This window comes from Marmota monax, unplaced genomic scaffold, assembly GCF_021218885.2.
Source record: "Marmota monax isolate L192 unplaced genomic scaffold, Marmota_monax_Labrador192_F-V1.1 WCK01_AAM20220418_F8-fsc00004, whole genome shotgun sequence".
NCBI lineage: Eukaryota > Metazoa > Chordata > Mammalia > Rodentia > Sciuridae > Marmota > Marmota monax.
This window is the reverse complement of record NW_026692881.1, coordinates 31,035,326-31,057,231: the sequence shown is the minus strand read 5'-3', so window position 1 is coordinate 31,057,231 and position 21,906 is coordinate 31,035,326. Positions and strand designations below refer to the sequence as shown.

At 58.2% G+C, this 21,906-nt stretch overlaps 2 protein-coding genes across 2 annotated transcripts; one reads left to right on the top strand and one right to left on the bottom strand.

The window, feature by feature from the left end:
* Window positions 1–246: 246 nt before the first annotated feature.
* On the bottom strand, window positions 247–5,903 carry LOC124096377 (potassium channel subfamily K member 18-like). Its single transcript, XM_046450195.1, has 3 exons — window positions 5,869–5,903; window positions 2,632–2,816; window positions 247–1,049 (listed from the first exon to the last, which is right to left on the bottom strand). The coding sequence occupies exons 1-3, from the start codon at window positions 5,901–5,903 to the stop codon at window positions 247–249; spliced, it is 1,023 nt and encodes a 340-aa protein (XP_046306151.1).
* Window positions 5,904–9,950: 4,047 nt separating this feature from the next.
* On the top strand, window positions 9,951–20,321 carry Kcnk18 (potassium two pore domain channel subfamily K member 18). Its single transcript, XM_046450194.1, has 3 exons — window positions 9,951–10,173; window positions 12,616–12,744; window positions 19,519–20,321. Exons 1-3 carry the CDS (start codon window positions 9,951–9,953, stop codon window positions 20,319–20,321), a joined length of 1,155 nt encoding a protein of 384 aa, XP_046306150.1.
* The last annotated feature ends 1,585 nt before the right edge of the window (window positions 20,322–21,906 follow it).

Genomic DNA, 21,906 nt, shown 5'->3' with positions numbered 1-21,906 from the left:
TCCTCCGCATATGGCGGTGTTTTCTAAAAATGTGCACAAGAGATTACCTGCACTTGGGCTGAGGAAATGAAGGGCTTGTTGTGGATTTTGAAGGGCCACAAGGCAAAATTCAGCCTTCATGCAGGGCTTGTCCCCAAGCCCAAGGTCTTGATGACAGACTTCAGTGTCACTGCTCAAACCACACTACCCCAAAACGAGGAGAGAAGCCAGCTCCCCACGTGTGTCTCTGAGGAGTGGACGGAGCCCTCACTTCCTAGGCAGGTGGCAGCACCTCCCTGTGGCCAGGCACAGCAGGAGGTCCCTGTACACGTGCAGGAGCCTGTTTTGCATCAGCTTGAAGGCGATGCACAGGATCTCCATCCCGATGATGATGTACAGGGAGAAGAACAGGAAGAAGGTCGGGTGGTCCAACTTGGTGTCCCCGAAGCCGATGGTGGTCAGTGTGATGAAGCAGAAGTAGAAGGCGCTCTCGAAGTTCAGGTTGGTCTCCCAGATGGGGAGGATGGCGGCAGCACAGGAGATGTAGGCCAGGACCACCAGGACGATGACAGGGAGGGGGACATCCAGCCTCTCCACCTGGCACCCCACCTCATCCAGGTTGCTGAGGATGGAGGCAGACAGCCTCCCCAGCGCCAGCTCTGGACACGAGTTGCTCCTCTCCATGGACCGTGGGGCCAGGGCCAGCAGGTTCTCTTTCTCTTGTGCGAAGAGAAGACTCTTCAACAGCTCTGCGTGGCTGCCTGGGTCTGAGGGGCACTTGCCTGACTTGGGGCCACGGGGATCTTCAGCGCTGATGACGATCCGAGGGACAGAGGCCACCCCTGGCTTGGCGATGGGCTTCCTCCTGCAGCGCAGTCCAGAGCACCACTCAGAGGGGGCGCGAGGGAAGAAAGGGAGTTTTCGGAACTGATTGTAGGACTTGGACAGGATGGTTGCCAGGATGTCCCCTATGTCCGTGAGAACCAGGAACATCAGGGGGATCCCAAAGAGGGCATAGAGCATGCACAGGTACTTGCCAGGCTTGGTGACAGGGTAGATGTGGCCATAACCTGAAAAAGACGATGGAGCCTGGGGTTCATTTCTGTTCTCAACACCCCCACAATCTTTCAAGACACCCCCTCCGTTTCCTCTCCTTGGCCTGATGTTTACAATGTGTCAATTTGTCGTACCCACAGGAGAGCTCAGCGGTTGGGTGTGGGCTTAGCGTGCACAAGGCCCGGGTTCAAGTCCCAGCACCAAAGAGGAAGGAATGAAGGAAATTAAGATATGCTGCTCAAAGCCTTCGCCACCTGCTGGGTATTGTGCCTGCCTTGGAGGAGGGACAGAGGGAGGGGCCATCTCCTCCTAAGGATGAGGAAGCACTCATCCAGATTCCTGCCTCCAAATGGCCTTGTCCAGGGGCAGCCCATGTTTGGGGGAGATGACCCCCTTCATGTCCTGTGGCTGTCTCTGAGGGTCTCCATAGGGGTGGTCTGCTCCCCTGGAAGGGCAGGAAGAGCTCAGGAGAGGAACAGACGCTTTGCCACCCAACCCACCACCTCTCCTCCCTCCAGAGACTCTGGCTCTAAGAAGCCACCCTTGTCCCCTGACTGTCTGGCCCACCCTCTGTGTCTGCACATGGCACTCACTAAACGCCATCAGTGTGCACAGCGGTGTGCGCGGTACTGGGCCAAGGGCAAGATGGAGGACAAAACCAACACAGCTGCTGCCCACGGAGCCGCGTGTGGCTCCCAGAGGAGCAGGAAGTGCCCCAGGGACAGGGAAGCTCTGAGCCCCCCGGGTGCAGAAGCCACAGCCTGGCTCAGGTCCCAGCCCCAACCCTTGCTACGCCATTACCTGACTGCTGGCGTTCCAGGTTTCATGTCTGTGAAACGTGGGGACAGTCCCTACACAGGGAGGGACCAGCTGGAAGGACGCCATGAGGCTGGGCCGGGCCCCGCAGTGGGCCACTGATGGTCCCGGGTCCTGGCCCTGGAAAGCCGAGGGCTGCATGCAGCGGGGTCTACAGAGCTTCACGGGGTCCTATCACCACCCTCCGAAGGGGAAACTGAGGCTCAGGGAAGGAAGCCACATGGCCAAGGGCACACCTGTGAGGAAGGGTGGAGTGGGGACTGCAGCGCACAGGGTGCTCCAGGTCCGGCCTGCTCCCAGGGTCAGACCAGGTCCTCGTCACACATGAGCACTGGCCACCGGGGCTAAGGGAGGGACGGGCAGGGGTCACCACACGGGGCACAGTCTTTCTGCCTTCACCCCCACACTGCAGAGGACAGGAGCAGACAGATGTCCCACCCCCAGCCCATGGCCAGGGTCCTCGGGAGGGCCTGCGTGGATGGCCTCGACAGGCAGAGGGAACAGCTCTGCTGCTCGGTGCCTGTGCTCAGTGCCCGATGCCATAAAGCCTGATTAATACACCAACATGCAGCCCAATTATGCAAATTAATTTGAAGCAATTCCCAGGCTGGCTGGGCTCCAGCCTCCACAGGACTGCAGCTCCCGGGGTGAACGGGCCTCTGGCTCTGCCTTCCAGGAGCAGGTGGCGTCCAGGACTTCTACCCTCCAGGACACGGTGAGGGTAAAAGGGGTGGCCCTCCAGGGGTCTCGTCCATTTTCATGGGTCCCAAGTCTCCATACTGCTCTGGCTGGTTCCAGAGTGGCACCCCTTGGTGGCAGGGTCGGTTCCATGAGTGCACGCATCATTCGGTGCACATTGGGTGCTTACTGCATGCAGCGGGCACATGCTGTTGGCCAAGTCGGCGTGGCAGGCAATCTTGCTGAGCAGCTGGATCACGGGAGGCAGATGGTAGTCAATAGCACACCTGCCAGGATTCATTGCAGATGGGGATCAATGGCAGGAAGTGCAAGTGCCAACTTCTCTAGGCACCAGTCTAGATTTAGGATCAGGGGAGGTTTCTTGGTGAGGGGACTCGAGTGGAGATTGGAATGATGACCAAGGATTTCCATTTGCAGAAGGGGCAGCAGCATGTGCAGAGGCCCTGTGGTGGGTCTGTGGTGTGGTGAGGCAGTGGGTGCACTGCCGTCCATGCGGGAGTCGGGCGCTTGGATCCAGCCTCGCCCACAGGCCAAGCTGTGAGCTCAGGGCACAGGGCACAGGCTGTGTCTGCCCAGAGGGACACTGCTTTCTAATTTCCGACAAACTCGTCACCCAGGGTGAAGCTGGTTCCCTGTGTGACAGGCTGAGAGAAGGCCAGTGTGGCCAGTAGACTAGGACGCAGGACAGTGGACACACGCTGTGGGTCTGTGGAGGTTGGTGGGGCCTAAGGGCTCACAGGAGAGAAGTGGCGGTGTCTTGATCATTATGGAGGGTGGAGAAGACCCTCCAGATAATCCCAGGCTCATTCCTGGGGTCGGCTCCTCCCACCTGGCTTGGAAGGGGGGGTCTCTCCCAGGGCAGTGAGGATGATGATGGAGGAGAGCAGCCTGAGCCTCCTGGGAACCTAAGTGCCCTGAGAAGCCTCTGTAGCAGGAAAAGGCAGAGGGGCTTCACACCCAGGGGGGAGGGGGAGGCCATGTGACCTCAGAGGCCGAGACTGCAGTGCTTCAGCCACACCTAAGGACAGCTGGGCCACCTGAGGATGGGCCAGGCAGGGAGGCGCCTCCCTGACCCTGGAGAGCCCCGCCCACCACTCCTTGAGTTCTCCAGTCAGAGCAGCTGGTTCTGAGCTGCTGGCCCCAGAACTCCAGAGAGCACAGGTCTCTGGTTTTAGTGGCCCCTGGGGGGGGGGCCCTACAGCAGCCACAGGAAGGAGCACAGTCCCAGCTGCACCCTGAGAAGAGCACCTGCTGCACCCCGAGGGCTGGCCAGTGCAGGGGGATGGTGGGAGGCTTCAGCACACAGCTGGCCAGGAGCGGGCGGGGCTGGGCCCTGTGGGATCAGGACAGGCAGGAGGGACTGCTAGACAGGGGTGTGTCAGAGACCTCAGCAGCAAGCCAGATGGTGAGGACTCTGGGTGTCAGAAAGGAGCTGGGGACTAGTGCATGCAGCAGGCGCCCCCTGAATGCTGGGTGGCAGGGTGGGGTGCTGGCAATTCCCCACCCTGGGAGGATTCTGCATGTGGCATCCAGAAACATGGAGACGGGTCAGTGTCTTGGGACAGACAGGAGGCCTTGACACCTTGCTGGGGGCCAGTGCGCTCTGTGACCTTGGCCAAGGGCTCTACAGCATGCTGCCTCAGTTCCCTCGGGGACAATACCTAGTACCCAGCACTGGGGGTGGGGGACACTCACTCATTATGTGTCAAGTGCTTGAGACAGCTCCCAGCCCAGAGTGAGATTAGAAAGCAAGAGACCTTGACTCGAGCTTCTCAGGACCCCATGAAGGAGCCTCCACAGGAGGTGGGCAGAACGCACTGTGCGCCTGACAGCAGGAGGTATTACAAGATGCCGGTCAGTGGGACAGGACTTTTGTCCTCTGGAAAACTCTACCACAGCCAGAAGGCCAGCTGCTCATGCAGAGGAGGCTGGACACACGATGGACGCTTCAGACCCAAAGCCACCTGCAGCTCCCAGGAAGCAACGCGTCACCACCCTGCTCTTCCTTGAAGTGCGTCTTGACGGGCACCCAGTGGGGACGATGGAGAGGGTGGAAAATTCACTCTTTCTTTTAGACATTACACTCCTTGCAAATGGAGGCTGGCTCTGATGGCCACCCTCCCCTGCCCATGTCACTCAGGGCAGAAGCCAGTGTTCACACGGCCAAGAAGCCCTGTGTCCCCCACTTCATCTCCACTCTCCCCTCACGCCCTCTGCTCCAGCCACACTAATGGGTTTATAGCTCCTCACACCAGCCAGGCAGGCTCCCACCCCAGGACCTTTGCACTTGTGTTCACTTGGCGTAAAACCTTTGCACTCAGCATACCCACTGGCCTTGTTCCCTCACCCTCAAACCTGTTCCCATGCCACCTTCTTGGGGTTCTTCTCTCACCACCCATGGCAGGCTTTGGCCCCTCCTTGTCCCTTTCCTCTTAACTATCTGACCCACTCAGTGTCACCATCTGAGTATCGACTTTTGTCTGTTTTGTCCCTGGACACCCACACTGTGCCAAGGACAGTGCCTGGCACTTCAATAAACAATGGTTGAATGAGCACATTCACTGAGCATCTGCTTTACACCAGGCAGGTGTGGGTGGGGTTGGGACACCAGGAAGAGCTGGCAGAGGTAGCCTGATCCTTTGGGGTCTCTGAAGCTCTCCTGGACAGGAGCCCACAAGCCTGAGCCATGTGATCTCGCTGGAGTCCAGGCCTGAGGTGCCAGCATAGATTCCTGTGCCCACGCCTGGCATGGGCCCACGGAGCCATCAGTCCTTAGGGATGTCAGTGCTGGTTAAATGGAACCACAAACAGAAGCCAGCTCACTTTCCAGACAGAGCACACCCCCAGCTCTCCTGCACCCCTGCAGAGGTCAGGAGAGGCTCCAGTAGCAACTGGTAATCCCCAGCTCCCAGACAGGGTCCCGGGGTTGCATTCACTTGACTTAAAGGAAAGGTCCTAACATTTCTTGAAAAGACCTAGAAAGTGCTCTTAGAGTCCAAATCCCCCCCACAGCCAAACGAAGGCTGGCAATCTCCACTATGACCTGGATTTAGTGGACAAGCAACAGAGAAGTCTGGTCACACAGCCCACAGCCAACGAGGGTCTGCACCCTTGTCCTGAGGACCTTGCCTATGCTCCTGCCCAGCCAGAGGCTCTCCTGGCAAGCGGGGGTTTGCTGAGCTCTAAGCAAAGAGCCTTTGTGGCTGCCTCTGAGACAGAGAGGAACTGCAGAAGATGTGCTCCCCTCCGAGCCTGTCCAAGGAGGCGAGGCTCAGAGCACAGGAACCCCCAAAGCAAGGTGTTAACTACCACAGTTACCGGATGCTGCCGTGCATAATGGAGAACCACGCCATTTCCCACAATGCACTCCGACGTCCCAACACAATCAGGGCTCTGCACTCTGAGTACTTCACTGCTCCAGGACTTTCCTCTCTGCGGCAAGGGGTCCATCCAGCTGGCCACGGCTGGGGACGAACCAGCCACACAATTGTCAGCTGCCCTTTCCCAGCATCAAGGCCAGGTACTTCTCAGGTGGCCCAGAGATCCAGGGCAGGAAGCAGTTTTCTCAGAGGGACCTTTGAACACGTTATTGATTCCAGCGTGGAACACCTCCAACATCCTTCTGCAGCTGTGATTACTGTGCAGCCCGGGGTCCTAATTGACTCAGACGCTGGGTAGTGGCCTGGCTTTCCTGAGACCTAGAGCAAGCTAATGCATTCCACCAGACCAGAGATGCTCAGCTGGGCTCCCCTGGGACCGCCTGGAGCGCTCTGAGAAATACTGACGCCTGGGCTTCTTCTGGAAAGATTCTGGCCTGATGGGTCTGGGGCAGGACCCAGCCATGGGAGTTTGGGACAGGTAGCAGGGTGGTTGCAGCCTGTAGCAGGCTGAGATCCCGAAGTGCAGGCTGGTGCTTCCCCAATGGTGGGGGGCCCCAGAATCATGGAGAGCTCATCAGGAATGAGTGACTGGCCCCTGCCTGTAGCTTCTGGCTCAGCAGGTCTAGGATGGGCCTGAGGAGAATCTGCATTGCTAAGAAGTTCCCCAGGGCCACTGAGGCTGTGGTGCAGGGCCACACTCTGAGGACTCTAAACAATCTGTGCTTCTCAACAGGGGCCTCTGGAAACATCTGGAGACATTTCAGGTAGCCACAGTGGGTGGGTCAGGGGGAGGTGGAGATGCAGCTCAGCCCCCTCAGTGGGCAGCTGCCCCTCCAACAGAGAATTGTCCAGAGCAGGTGGCCACAGGGCCGAGGCTGAAGAGCCAGCATTAGACCCATCCAAGTTCCTGACCGGAGGTGACGAACTGTACTGTGCCTCTAGCCCTCAGCTCACCTCGAGCATCTCCTCTGTTGATGCTCTCTATGCCTGTCTCTCCTTTATGGGTTCCGTGAGCTGTGGGCGCCCTGGAACGGCAGCAGGGGACCTGATCTCAGTCCTGCCTCTGACCTGGTGGCCTTGAGCAGTCTCTGACCAGTGCTCCCTCAGCTGTGGAAGGGGACATTCCCAGCCCCTTGCTCCTGGGGCTGTGGTATGAGTTCATGTCCAGGCCCACAGAGCGCCTGCCCCCAGGCTGCCACTGGCTGAGTGCTGTGCCTGCTGTCCTTATGCTCTGTGCCCTCCCTGCCCATGCCCATATCGGCATCGGGGGAGTAAGGGCAGCAGCCACAGGTCCCTTGCAGCTGGTGGGTCTGCCCATTGCTCCTGGAGCACATGGCAGTAGAGTCTGGTGGCACTCAACGGCCACTCCCCTGTTCCTCCTGCAGTGCCACTGCTCCCCTCCTGCAGGCCAGGGAGAGATCAGTTTGCTCACCCCAAAGCCCTTCTTTTGTCTAAACTTTTTGGCTGTGGAAAGCAGGCCCAAAGGGAGGCCTCCGGGAAGAGATGCTTACCTGTCCCATGGAAGGAGATGGGCAGCACTTTCCCTGAGACCTGGCCATGTTTGAGAGGCGTGGATCTTGTGACCCACTGAGCAGGATGGAGAAAACCCAGTGCTGGAGAAATCCCGTTGGCCAGGAGGGACCGAAACTAGTGAGCAACCACGCTCCTGGGGACAGTTAGGCGTGAGAGCGTCCCACCACCTCCACCTCCACTGGCCCTCCCGCCCAGCCCACCCTGCTGGACCTCCAAAAGGGAACCAGATTGGAGCAGGCCCTCACCACAGTGATCTCAGTAGGGTCTCCGCCACGCTCTGCCCTGTCCTCTCTCCCAGGGCAGTGGTCTCTTCAAGGGACCACTGAGCCCCGAGCTTTGCCTGGGTTGCTTTCTCTGCGGCGGAAGTTCCTCACCCTTCTGTGCCTCACTAGTGATGCCTCAGACCTCAGGTCACATGTCACTTCCACAGGGAACCCTCCGGCCCTCCCAGAGCAGTCAGGACCCCTCCCATTCTGTTTCGCCTGACACAGTCCCAAGCTGCTGGGTGTTTATGGGGCTGTGGGTTCGTCCTTCCCTGGCCCTTCCTGGGCCACACCAGAGCCCCCACAGGGCAGGGAGCACCAGTCTGGTTCTGTGTGCTGGGGACACAGAAGGTCAGGGACAGAGGGAGCAGGGCGGGGTCGGGGTAAGGCCAGGTGGCCTGGGCTCAGATGCACAAGTGCTGTGTGATCTCACACCCGGCAGACCTGCAGCTGCCTCAGGGTCCCCGTGTGAAATGGGGAAAGGATGAGCACATCTGCCCCGTTGTGAGCATCAGACGAACTCATCCTCCAAGATGCTGGGGCACTGCCAGTGCAAAGTGCCACCAGAGTCACCCCTGCCGTGTGCTGCTGCTCAGGGAGGGGGGAGCATCTGTGGAGAATCTCAGGACAGAAGGGAGGGAGAGAAGAAGAAAGACAGGAGGAAGAGGGGGAGGGAGGAAGGCAGGCATCTTCACATCCCGGTTCCATCCCTCTGTGACCCAGGAGCCCACGCTTCACAGGAGCACCAAGAGGAGGGTTTGTGGCTTTGAGGGTCCCCAGAGCTCTTTGAATGAGTGGAGGGACAGCTCCTCCCCCATGCCCTGGCCCTGCTGGGCTCTGGGTAACTTATACGAAGGCATTCCTCCTCAGCTTGGGGACTGGAGACACACACAAAGCAGGTGCAGGGATATGGTGTGGCCCCTCCTCCCTCTCTCCAAATGCCTTCCCTCCGCAGGAGGCTCTAGGAATCGGGATTTGATTAACCATCATCATCATGACCTTAGCACACAGCCGGGCACATTGTAAGTGTTAGCCAGAGCCGCCAGGAATCCGGGCCCCCTGACAGCTATGTGTCTCCAGCCTGTCCCTCTGGCTTCCTGAGCAGGGTGGGCAGGCTCCGCAGCACCCCATGGACCTGCAAGGCCAGCAACCACCTTTGGGGGAAGATCACTGGATAAGGATATCTCAGTGGCTGATCACGGGGGCTAGGTCCACCTGCTGCAGCCGTCATGAGGCAGAGTTCAAAAAGAAACTTCCAGTCCAGCAGAGCCCGGAGCTTGGGGTGGAAGGCAGTGGGGGCCGGCACTTGCAACTGTTTCAATGTGTCACGGAGGCAATGAACTGCACCGCTCCCCTGCTGCTCTGAGGACGGAGGAAGCCCCGCCTCCAAGCCTGGAAGGTGCCAGTTGCCCTGTGCACGCCCCTCCACCCCATCTGCACCCAGCCTCCTTCGTGAGGTCCTGTCAGAGGTCTCTGCAGGCCCAGGGTGCCCTACGTATTGTCGTCATCTAGAAAGTCTTTTGGTTTCTGTTTTACACTTACACCTGTGTTCCATTCCGTGTAGACTCCTGGTGAGGTATGAAGTCTGGTCAAGGTTTTCTCCCTTCCTTTCCCAGCGCATGGAAACATCCAGTCTTGTTCTGAGTGGGCAGGAGGCATTCGCCCATTCCTCCCTCCCTTGCAGACAAGTGAGGAAAGGGGGCCAATAACTAGACCCACACATGATAAAGGCCTCTGGAAACTGGCACCCTGGCTGCGCTGTTACCACTGCCTGTCTGGGAGACCAGGCACACCAGGCCAGGGTGTCACAGACAACCCTCAGGAAGGATGACAGTTCCTTGACAAAACACACAAAAAAATTGGGTTTGGTACTTGGAAGTGGAAACTGTGGTTTCAGGATGGCAAAGGCCAAACAAAGCCGAAGACAATACCCATGTCACCCTTCCAAAGCCCCTGCCAGCAGCTCCAGGCTGCCCAGGAGGATCCGTAGAAACTTGGGGGTGGGGCGGCCAGCAGGAGCGCCCGCCCGTCAGTAATTCCCACACAGCAAGACGGGCTCCGACTGCTTCCCGACTTCCTGGGGGAAGCCACACACCATGCACTTAGTGCTGGAGCCTGGCCACTCTCCTGCCACTCCCACCGTCCTCCCCCTGGCGGGGCCTGGATGCTCCAGCCTCCTCCCCAGGCTCCTCCTGCTCTGCCCTGTCCTGCATGCTCTAGGAGGATGGAGGCCGAGGGGCCGCCCCAGGCCAGGAGGTGCTGCCCAGAGGCCATGGGGAAGCTCTTCCCTGGCCTCTGCTTCCTCTGCTGCTTAGTGACCTATGCACTGGTAGGTGCTGCGCTCTTCTCTGCCATTGAGGGCAGCCCAGTCCTGAGGCCAGAAGATGAAGAGGTGTTCAAGGCCTTCCTGCACAAGTTGTCTGACATCCTGGAATGCAATGGGACAGGTAGGTGCCTCCCCTGGGAGGGGCAGCCTTTCCCCCTGGGTGAAGACAGCTTCCTGGGAGCAGGCTGGGTCCGGGAGCTATTGCCTGTGTCCTCCCAATTCCTGAGCGACTTTAGGCAAAAGACTTCTCTCTGAGCCTCCAGTTTCTCCCTTGGAAGTTGGGAGATTAATAGATTCTCCGGGTGCTGCAAAGAATGTGGGAAGAACACTGAGTCTCCTACGGATGCTCTGCAAGGGCTGCTCCCAGCTCCACCCAGCCTCCCAGGCTTTGGGGAAGAGGATGCCTGGAGATCTGGCGGTCTGGGCTGGAGGAGGGCAGAGGTGGAGCAGGGGTGCTCGGCTGCTCCTCAGAACTATGCCAGCCTGACCTGAGATTTTTTCCTGGGACTGGAATTCAAGGAATCATCCGAACTGGGCTTGGATCCCTAGGATGAGCCAGCAGCCTGCCCGACTCTCCCATTTCCAGTTTCAAAGGCCTTGCTTACTGTGGGGCTAGGGAGGGGAGGGGTCACGAGGAGAACCTGGGGCCCGTCTCTGGCACCTGTTGCCATCCCAGCTTTCCCTGTCTCCTGGAGAGATGGGAGACCTGCCACAGTTTGAGACCTGCCAATCACAGGGACCCTGTGAGAGGCACAGCAGCTCAGGGACAGGAAGCCTCTGGAAGACAGACACACTTTACAGGTGTTCTCTCCCCTTGTGCGAAATCTCTTGTTTCTACTCTTGTTCCCCAAAGGAAGCTTACAGAGGTGTATTCAACAGAGCAAGAGTAAACAAGAGAGAGTAAATGCGTTCAAGACAAAGGAAGAGCAGGCTGTAGAGGCCAGGGCAGGAGCAGGGTGCTGGAGCTTCTGCCTCCCTCCCCGGGAGCCGGCCTCAGCCCTGGGCTCTCTGCCCCTCCCACGGCTGGCCTTGATTTGGGAGCAGGTGCTTTAGCTGGTCCAAGTGGGAAGCATCCCCTCTGTGGAGGGCCCTGCTCCCTTGCAGACAGACGCAGGCCTACCCTGTGCACTGGGAAATGCCATGGCCCCTGCTGGACACTTGGAGTCATCACAAGGACTAGACTCCAGCAAGTTCAAGGCTCTCCTAACCAGCCCACTCATCAGAATTATTCAGGGAGCCTATTCTTAGGCTCTTTCTCAAACTCACTCAAACAGGATCTCCAAGGGTGGCTGGAAACCTTATTTTTAAAAGGTTTTCCCAGTGATTCCCAGGCACAGCAAGGGCTAGGAACACAGAGCTGGCCCAGCTTCATTTTGTACTGATTTTCATTGGATATTAAAATACTCCATAAGCGAAGACCCTGGGCTAATCCCATTTCACACAGTGTCCCTCTAAATCCTCCCGAGAATCCCTTACACTAGGTATGATTGACCCTCACCTTTTAAATTTTTATTTATTTATCCATTTCCGTTGTTGATGGGCCTTTATTTTTTATTTATACGTGGTGCTGAGAATGGAACCCCGTGCCTCACATCTTCCAGGCAAGCGCTCTACCACCGAGCCCCAGCCCCAGCCCATGAATGGTCCCCCTTTTATAGATCAGGAAACTGAGGCACTGGGAGGTTAAACAACTTGTTCAAGTTCACAAACTAGAAAAAAAGGAGCCAGGGATTCGGCCCCAGGCACCTGGACTCCAGAGTCTGAACCTGTCACTGCCGTGTTGTGCTGCCTGTCACGTGGGAGGCTGAGGCTGAGAGCCTCTTGTCCTTGGCCATGGCCACAGAAGTGGTAGAATCTGAGCTGAGCCTGGAACCCAGGTGTGGGGACTCCCGGGCGGGTGCCGGTCAGCTGGTGCTCAAGTCCTCCTCGGGCCATTCTTTTCGGACAGTACCTCTGGTGGCATCTTCTGGAGTCCCAAAGCCCACTGGTTGCCTAGGCCCACAGAATTACCCAGGAACCACTCCAAGAAGCCAGGGTTGCCACCCTGCCCTCTTGGCCCAGGGGCCAATGCAGGGGACCCTAGGTTTCCCATCCCATAAGGGAGGGCACCTGGTGCCAGAGAACCCAGTGTGATCACCAAAGCCCATCAGGCTCCATGGTGAGCGGGTGTAATTTGCATCAGGATTCGGCCGAGTGTCCAGAGAGCATTTTGGTCTCAGGTGTCACATGTCCAACAGACAGAGCAAGAAGGTTTGTCCCTCTTTGAAAGGTGAAAGGAAGGGAGGTTCCAGAAGTTAAGGAAGCTCCCCGAGGCTGCCAAGCAGTCCCAGAAGGCGCAGGGCTGTCTCTTAGGGATCCTCTCACGGGACCGTGTGGCTCTCTGCTCTCCACAGGGTCCAGGACAGGACCTGAGGAGCAGAAACGGTCTAAAGGCGAGCAGGAGGGCCCGAGGGCCAAGCTTTGGTGTTAATGGGGACTACAGGACAGGGTTGCCGGTCCCTGTGCTTGGGCAGTGCTGTCTTGAAGGGCAGTGCCCCTGCCTCACTCTCCTCTCTTTCTCCAGTTGCGGAAGGCAAGACACAGCACCTGCGGAAACACCTGCAGACCATGAACCCCGAGTGGTTGCACCAGCCGGAAGACTGGACCTTCCTGAGCGCGCTCTTCTTCTGCTGCACGGTGTTTAGCACCGTGGGTGAGTGCGGAGGCAACGGCGGGCCTGCGGAGATGGCTCAGCCACAAGCCATAGCCTGCCTGCAGAGAGACCTGGGGAGAACCAGGAAAGAGGGAGGCAAGGTGGGGGAACCCCTCCGGGCTCAGGAGGGCACTAGCCAAAGCCCAACAGTACAAGGAGCATCGGGAGCAGAAGCAGGTTAAGTCACAGAGGGAGGTGGACCACAGGGCTCAGGACGCTGGGTTGACCCTCAGGCAGTTGAGTGACCAAAGGGCTTCAAGCCAGGGAAGGGTGTGCTGATCAGCATCCCCGAGAGACCACATTTCTGCAGCAGTCAAGGGGAGAGACGATGACACCTGACCTAGGACAGTGGCTGTGAGGCTGGTGGAGGGCAGGAGGAAGACTTCAGGGGACAATCCAGAGCTGGGAGGGTGAGGAGGACCCCTGGGAGACACCAGAGTTTCTGTCGGGTGGGATGGGCAGGCTTGGGGAGGGTGGTGAGGATGGGGGCCCGGTACAGAGGTGTTGAGCAAGGGGACAGTGGAGGGTGAGTCCCCAGTGGCCTCCAAATGGAGAGGCCCAGCCCTGCTGGAAATGTGGTCCTGGGGACCTGGGGAGGGCAGGGGGAGACAGGGCCAGATAGGTGGGTTTCAGAGTCTCCGACACCTAGATGGCAGCTGCTTCCTTGGGAATGGAGCACAGCACTAGGGATGGGTGGCAGCCTGGGGGCAGGGTCTCTGTGGGCCTGGAATGAACTCATACCAGAGTCCCAGAAGCGAGGGGCTGGGAATGTCCCCTTCCACAGCTGAGGGAGCACTGGTCAGAGACTGCTCAAGGCCACCAGGTCAGAGGCAGGACTGAGATCAAGTCCCCTGCTGCCGTTCTAGAGCACCCACAGCTCACGGGACCCATAAAGGAGAGACAGGCATAGAGAGCATCAACAGAGGAGATGCTCGAGGTGAGCTGAGGGCTAGAGGCACAGTACAGTTCGTCATCCCCGGTCAGGAACTTGGATTGGTCTAATGCTGGCTCTTCAGCCTTAGCCCTGTGGCCACCTGCTCTGGACAATTCTCTGTTGGAGGGGCAGCTGCCCACTGAGGGGGCTGAGCTGCATCTCCACCTCCCCCTGACCCACCCACTGTGGCTACCTGAAATGTCTCCAGGTGTTTCCAGAGGCCCCTGTTGAGAAGCACAGATTGTTTAGAGTCCTCAGAGTGTGGCCCTGCACCACAGCCTCAGTGGCCCTGGGGAACTTCTTAGCAATGCAGATTATCCTCAGGCCCATCCTAGACCTGCTGAGCCAGAAGCTACAGGCAGGGGCCAGTCACTCATTCCTGATGAGCTCTCCATGATTCTGGGGCCCCCCACCATTGGGGAAGCACCAGCCTGCACTTCGGGATCTCAGCCTGCTGCAGGCTGCAACCACCCTGCTACCTTTCCCAAAATCCCATGGCTGGGCCCTGCCCCAGACCCATCAGGCCAGAATCTTTCCAGAAGAAGCCCAGGCGTCAGTATTTCTCAGAGCGCTCCAGGCGGTCCCAGGGGAGCCCAGCTGAGCATCTCTGGTCTGGTGGAATGCATTAGCTTGCTCTAGGTCTCAGGAAAGCCAGGCCACTACCCAGCGTCTGAGTCAATTAGGACCCCGGGCTGCACAGTAATCACAGCTGCAGAAGGATGTTGGAGGTGTTCCACGCTGGAATCAATAACGTGTTCAAAGGTCACTCTGAGAATACTGCTTCCTGCCCTGGATCTCTGGGCCACCTGAGAAGTACCTGGCCTTGATGCTGGGAAAGGGCAGCTGACAATTGTGTGGCTGGTTCGTCCCCAGCCGTGGCCAGCTGGATGGACCCCTTGCCGCAGAGAGGAAAGTGCTGGAGCAGTGAAGTACTCAGAGTGCAGAGCCCTGATTGTGTTGGGACATCAGAGTGCATTGTGGGAAATGGCGTGGTTCTCCATTATGCACGGCAGCATCCGGTAACTGTGGTAGTTAACACCTTGCTTTGGGGGTTCCTGTGCTCTGAGCCTCGCCTGCTTGGACAGGCTCTGGGGGGGGAGCACATCTTCTACAGTTCCTCTCTGTCTCAGAGGCAGCCACAAAGGCTCTTTGCTTAGAGCTCAGCAAACCCCCGCTTGCCAGGAGAGCCTCTGGCTGGGCAGGAGCATAGGCAAGGTCCTCAGGACAAGGGTGCAGACCCTCGTTGGCTGTGGGCTGTGTGACCAGACTTCTCTGTTGCTTGTCCACTAAATCCAGGTCATAGTGGAGATTGCCAGCCTTCGTTTGGCTGTGGGGGGGATTTGGACTCTAAGAGCACTTTCTAGGTCTTTTCAAGAAATGTTAGGACCTTTCCTTTAAGTCAAGTGAATGCAACCCCGGGACCCTGTCTGGGAGCTGGGGATTACCAGTTGCTACTGGAGCCTCTCCTGACCTCTGCAGGGGTGCAGGAGAGCTGGGGGTGTGCTCTGTCTGGAAAGTGAGCTGGCTTCTGTTTGTGGTTCCATTTAACCAGCACTGACATCCCTAAGGACTGATGGCTCCGTGGGCCCATGCCAGGCGTGGGCACAGGAATCTATGCTGGCACCTCAGGCCTGGACTCCAGCGAGATCACATGGCTCAGGCTTGTGGGCTCCTGTCCAGGAGAGCTTCAGAGACCCCAAAGGATCAGGCTACCTCTGCCAGCTCTTCCTGGTGTCCCAACCCCACCCACACCTGCCTGGTGTAAAGCAGATGCTCAATGAATGTGCTCATTCAACAACTGTTTATTGAAGTGCCAGGCACTGTCCTTGGCACAGTGTGGGTGTCCAGGGACAAAACAGACAAAAGTCGATACTCAGATGGTGACACTGAGTGGGTCAGATAGTTAAGAGGAAAGGGACAAGGAGGGGCCAAAGCCTGCCATGGGTGGTGAGAGAAGAACCCCAAGAAGGTGGCATGGGAACAGGTTTGAGGGTGAGGGAACAAGGCCAGTGGGTATGCTGAGTGCAAAGGTTTTACGCCAAGTGAACACAAGTGCAAAGGTCCTGGGGTGGGAGCCTGCCTGGCTGGTGTGAGGAGCTATAAACCCATTAGTGTGGCTGGAGCAGAGGGCGTGAGGGGAGAGTGGAGATGAAGTGGGGGACACAGGGCTTCTTGGCCGTGTGAACACTGGCTTCTGCCCTGAGTGACATGGGCAGGGGAGGGTGGCCATCAGAGCCAGCCTCCATTTGCAAGGAGTGTAATGTCTAAAAGAAAGAGTGAATTTTCCACCCTCTCCATCGTCCCCACTGGGTGCCCGTCAAGACGCACTTCAAGGAAGAGCAGGGTGGTGACGCGTTGCTTCCTGGGAGCTGCAGGTGGCTTTGGGTCTGAAGCGTCCATCGTGTGTCCAGCCTCCTCTGCATGAGCAGCTGGCCTTCTGGCTGTGGTAGAGTTTTCCAGAGGACAAAAGTCCTGTCCCACTGACCTGCATCTTGTAATACCTCCTGCTGTCTGGCGCACAGTGCGTTCTGCCCACCTCCTGTGGAGGCTCCTTCATGGGGTCCTGAGAAGCTCGAGTCAAGGTCTCTTGCTTTCTAATCTCACTCTGGGCTGGGAGCTGTCTCAAGCACTTGACACATAATGAGTGAGTGTCCCCCACCCCCAGTGCTGGGTACTAGGTATTGTCCCCGAGGGAACTGAGGCAGCATGCTGTAGAGCCCTTGGCCAAGGTCACAGAGCGCACTGGCCCCCAGCAAGGTGTCAAGGCCTCCTGTCTGTCCCAAGACACTGACCCGTCTCCATGTTTCTGGATGCCACATGCAGAATCCTCCCAGGGTGGGGAATTGCCAGCACCCCACCCTGCCACCCAGCATTCAGGGGGGCCTGCTGCATGCACTAGTCCCCAGCTCCTTTCTGACACCCAGAGTCCTCACCATCTGGCTTGCTGCTGAGGTCTCTGACACACCCCTGTCTAGCAGTCCCTCCTGCCTGTCCTGATCCCACAGGGCCCAGCCCCGCCCGCTCCTGGCCAGCTGTGTGCTGAAGCCTCCCACCATCCCCCTGCACTGGCCAGCCCTCGGGGTGCAGCAGGTGCTCTTCTCAGGGTGCAGCTGGGACTGTGCTCCTTCCTGTGGCTGCTGTAGGGCCCCCCCCCAGGGGCCACTAAAACCAGAGACCTGTGCTCTCTGGAGTTCTGGGGCCAGCAGCTCAGAACCAGCTGCTCTGACTGGAGAACTCAAGGAGTGGTGGGCGGGGCTCTCCAGGGTCAGGGAGGCGCCTCCCTGCCTGGCCCATCCTCAGGTGGCCCAGCTGTCCTTAGGTGTGGCTGAAGCACTGCAGTCTCGGCCTCTGAGGTCACATGGCCTCCCCCTCCCCCCTGGGTGTGAAGCCCCTCTGCCTTTTCCTGCTACAGAGGCTTCTCAGGGCACTTAGTTTCCCAGGAGGCTCAGGCTGCTCTCCTCCATCATCATCCTCACTGCCCTGGGAGAGACCCCTCCTTCCAAGCCAGGTGGGAGGAGCCGACCCCAGGAATGAGCCTGGGATTATCTGGAGGGTCTTCTCCACCCTCCATAATGATCAAGACACCGCCACTTCTCTCCTGTGAGCCCTTAGGCCCCACCAACCTCCACAGACCCACAGCGTGTGTCCACTGTCCTGCGTCCTAGTCTACTGGCCACACTGGCCTTCTCTCAGCCTGTCACACAGGGAACCAGCTTCACCCTGGGTGACGAGTTTGTCGGAAATTAGAAAGCAGTGTCCCTCTGGGCAGACACAGCCTGTGCCCTGTGCCCTGAGCTCACAGCTTGGCCTGTGGGCGAGGCTGGATCCAAGCGCCCGACTCCCGCATGGACGGCAGTGCACCCACTGCCTCACCACACCACAGACCCACCACAGGGCCTCTGCACATGCTGCTGCCCCTTCTGCAAATGGAAATCCTTGGTCATCCTTTCAATCTCCACTCGAGTCCCCTCACCAAGAAACCTCCCCTGATCCTAAATCTAGACTGGTGCCTAGAGAAGTTGGCACTTGCACTTCCTGCCATTGATCCCCATCTGCAATGAATCCTGGCAGGTGTGCTATTGACTACCATCTGCCTCCCGTGATCCAGCTGCTCAGCAAGATTGCCTGCCACGCCGACTTGGCCAACAGCATGTGCCCGCTGCATGCAGTAAGCACCCAATGTGCACCGAATGATGCGTGCACCCATGGAACCGACCCTGCCACCAAGGGGTGCCACTCTGGAACCAGCCAGAGCAGTGTGGAGGCTTGGGACCCATGAAAATGGACGAGACCCCTGGAGGGCCAACCCTTCTACCCTCACCGTGTCCTGGAGGGTAGAAGTCCTGGACGCCACCTGCTCCTGGAAGGCAGAGCCAGAGGCCCGTTCACCCCGGGAGCTGCAGTCCTGTGGAGGCTGGAGCCCAGCCAGCCTGGGAATTGCTTCAAATTAATTTGCATAATTGGGCTGCATGTTGGTGTATTAATCAGGCTTTATGGCATCGGGCACTGAGCACAGGCACCGAGCAGCAGAGCTGTTCCCTCTGCCTGTCGAGGCCATCCACGCTGGCCCTCCCGAGGACCCAGGCCATGGGCTGGGGGTGGGACATCTGTCTGCTCCTGTCCTCTGCAGTGTGGGGGTGAAGGCAGAAAGACTGTGCCCCGTGTGGTGACCCCTGCCCGTCCCTCCCTTAGCCCCGGTGGCCAGTGCTCATGTGTGACGAGGACCTGGTCTGACCCTGGGAGCAGGCCGGACCTGGAGCACCCTGTGCGCTGCAGTCCCCACTCCACCCTTCCTCACAGGTGTGCCCTTGGCCATGTGGCTTCCTTCCCTGAGCCTCAGTTTCCCCTTCGGAGGGTGGTGATAGGACCCAGTGAAGCTCTGTAGACCCCGCTGCATGCAGCCCTCGGCTTTCCAGGGCCAGGACCCGGGACCATCAGTGGCCCACTGCGGGGCCCGGCCCAGCCTCATGGCGTCCTTCCAGCTGGTCCCTCCCTGTGTAGGGACTGTCCCCACGTTTCACAGACATGAAACCTGGAACGCCAGCAGTCAGGTAATGGCGTAGCAAGGGTTGGGGCTGGGACCTGAGCCAGGCTGTGGCTTCTGCACCCGGGGGGCTCAGAGCTTCCCTGTCCCTGGGGCACTTCCTGCTCCTCTGGAAGCCACACGCGGCTCCGTGGGCAGCAGCTGTGTTGGTTTTGTCCTCCATCTTGCCCTTGGCCCAGTACCGCGCACACCGCTGTGCACACTGATGGCGTTTAGTGAGTGCCATGTGCAGACACAGAGGGTGGGCCAGACAGTCAGGGGACAAGGGTGGCTTCTTAGAGCCAGAGTCTCTGGAGGGAGGAGAGGTGGTGGGTTGGGTGGCAAAGCGTCTGTTCCTCTCCTGAGCTCTTCCTGCCCTTCCAGGGGAGCAGACCACCCCTATGGAGACCCTCAGAGACAGCCACAGGACATGAAGGGGGTCATCTCCCCCAAACATGGGCTGCCCCTGGACAAGGCCATTTGGAGGCAGGAATCTGGATGAGTGCTTCCTCATCCTTAGGAGGAGATGGCCCCTCCCTCTGTCCCTCCTCCAAGGCAGGCACAATACCCAGCAGGTGGCGAAGGCTTTGAGCAGCATATCTTAATTTCCTTCATTCCTTCCTCTTTGGTGCTGGGACTTGAACCCGGGCCTTGTGCACACTAAGCCCACACCCAACCGCTGAGCTCTCCTGTGGGTACGGACAAATTGACACATTGTAAACATCAGGCCAAGGAGAGGAAACGGAGGGGGTGTCTTGAAAGATTGTGGGGGGTGTTGAGAACAGAAATGAACCCCAGGCTCCATCGTCTTTTTCAGGTTATGGCCACATCTACCCTGTCACCAAGCCTGGCAAGTACCTGTGCATGCTCTATGCCCTCTTTGGGATCCCCCTGATGTTCCTGGTTCTCACGGACATAGGGGACATCCTGGCAACCATCCTGTCCAAGTCCTACAATCAGTTCCGAAAACTCCCTTTCTTCCCTCGCGCCCCCTCTGAGTGGTGCTCTGGACTGCGCTGCAGGAGGAAGCCCATCGCCAAGCCAGGGGTGGCCTCTGTCCCTCGGATCGTCATCAGCGCTGAAGATCCCCGTGGCCCCAAGTCAGGCAAGTGCCCCTCAGACCCAGGCAGCCACGCAGAGCTGTTGAAGAGTCTTCTCTTCGCACAAGAGAAAGAGAACCTGCTGGCCCTGGCCCCACGGACCATGGAGAGGAGCAACTCGTGTCCAGAGCTGGCGCTGGGGAGGCTGTCTGCCTCCATCCTCAGCAACCTGGACGAGGTGGGGTGCCAGGTGGAGAGGCTGGATGTCCCCCTCCCTGTCATCGCCCTGGTGGTCCTGGCCTACATCTCCTGTGCTGCCGCCATCCTCCCCATCTGGGAGACCAACCTGAACTTCGAGAGCGCCTTCTACTTCTGCTTCATCACACTGACCACCATCGGCTTCGGGGACACCAAGTTGGACCACCCGACCTTCTTCCTGTTCTTCTCCCTGTACATCATCATCGGGATGGAGATCCTGTGCATCGCCTTCAAGCTGATGCAAAACAGGCTCCTGCACGTGTACAGGGACCTCCTGCTGTGCCTGGCCACAGGGAGGTGCTGCCACCTGCCTAGGAAGTGAGGGCTCCGTCCACTCCTCAGAGACACACGTGGGGAGCTGGCTTCTCTCCTCGTTTTGGGGTAGTGTGGTTTGAGCAGTGACACTGAAGCCTGTCATAGAGAACCTTGGGGCTTGGGGACAAGCCCTTCATGAAGGCTGAATTTTTGCCTTGTGGCCCTTCAAAATCCACAACAAGCCCTTCATTTCCTCAGCCCAAGTGCAGGTAATCTCTTGTGCACATTTTTAGAAAACACCGCCATATGCGGAGGACAGTACCGAGTGCTCTCACTGATTTCCTGTGACCCAAGATAATCTACCTTTGTCATTAGAATTGTACTTTCAGCCATGTCAACCTTCCTGAGCTGTCCTGACCGGCACTGGGAAGGCACAGAGAGCCTGAGCGACCCCTTCTCTCCAATGACTGCATGAGTGCATGTAGGAGCAGTCCTGTCCCACCCCTGGTGCCACTTGGTGGCAAGGTCACTTGTGTGTACGGGGGCTGGGACATGTCGTGATTGCTGGATTCTATGTGGACCACTTCTCTAAATGCATGTGATGGTGTCCCCTCTTGGGCCGTAAGTGTAGCCTGGTGCCCTCGTGGGTGGATTGCACTTGGTGGGTGGACACACTGGCCCAGTTCCTGTGGGGGGAGGGACACATGAATTCACTGCCCTGTGCATGGATGCTATACGTGCCCTGCTCCATCCCTGTGCATGGATGCTATACTTCCCTTTGCCTCCCTTTGTGCTCCATCTCTGGTCACTAAAGTGTGGGTACATGACAGGCCAGCTGCAAATGACAAGGACCAAATGCTTCCATGAGCAGCACTCAATGACCAAAGGGAGCTGGTGGCTATGCTGTGCCCTGCTCCATTGCCCCTGCCTGGGGTCACTCTGGGTGCTGTATGCTGTCCCCTTCTCTCAGGGGACATGAGCCTCAGGTGCTCCTTGACACACTGTCCACTGGCCTCGTTCGTCTCCTGGTTTGGCTTCTTCCTCTACAGGGACTTCTGGTGGTCACCTCCCTAAGAAATGACTCACAAAATAATCTTTCAGTCAGGGTGAGTCCTGGGGACATCTGGGCAGCAGGAGAGCTGGTGGTGGCACCTGTGGGCTCCTGACTTTGATGTTTCCCTCCTTGGTTACTAGGAACATCTCCTGACTGCATCCTCAACTGAGAGTCTGCAAACTCCACTGGGTCCTGTGAGCACAGTCAGTGAGTCCCTGGGAATGGTGGAGGAAGCTGCTGGGCAGGACCCAGGGGAGACCCTGGAGGATCCTTAGAAAGCAAAGGAAGGCCCTGTCTTCCTGGTCTCTGCTCAGTCTCAGGTTCTGCCCAGCGTCGAGCACCAGCTCTCAGAGGGGTCTTCCATTCTGACCTTCCCCTTCTTCCCCACAACTATCAGATTTTCTGTCCCTGAGGGCCTACTCAGGCTATGGAACTGAACAAAAATCCATCAAAAGCTCAGAGCACTACCTGTTGAATTGGGGGGGGGGGCAGTATCATGTGCTGGGCTTTTGGAAATTTCTCCACATCCCTCCAAGCACAACTGAGATGAGGCAAAGCCCCTGGAACCCTGAGGCCATCAAGACTGGCCACTCAAGTG

Coding starts and splice junctions, on each gene's coding strand:
- LOC124096377 (XM_046450195.1), bottom strand. CDS start 5,903: ATGGCGTGGTTCTCCATTATGCACGGCAGCATCCG. Junction 2,817..5,868: donor ATTATGCACGGCAGCATCCG/GTAACTGTGGTA, acceptor GAATCCTGGCAG/GTGTGCTATTGACTACCATC. Junction 1,050..2,631: donor CTCTGGAACCAGCCAGAGCA/GTATGGAGACTT, acceptor CGTCTTTTTCAG/GTTATGGCCACATCTACCCT.
- Kcnk18 (XM_046450194.1), top strand. CDS start 9,951: ATGGAGGCCGAGGGGCCGCCCCAGGCCAGGAGGTGCTGCCCAGAGGCC. Junction 10,174..12,615: donor CCTGGAATGCAATGGGACAG/GTAGGTGCCTCC, acceptor CTCTTTCTCCAG/TTGCGGAAGGCAAGACACAG. Junction 12,745..19,518: donor CACGGTGTTTAGCACCGTGG/GTGAGTGCGGAG, acceptor CGTCTTTTTCAG/GTTATGGCCACATCTACCCT.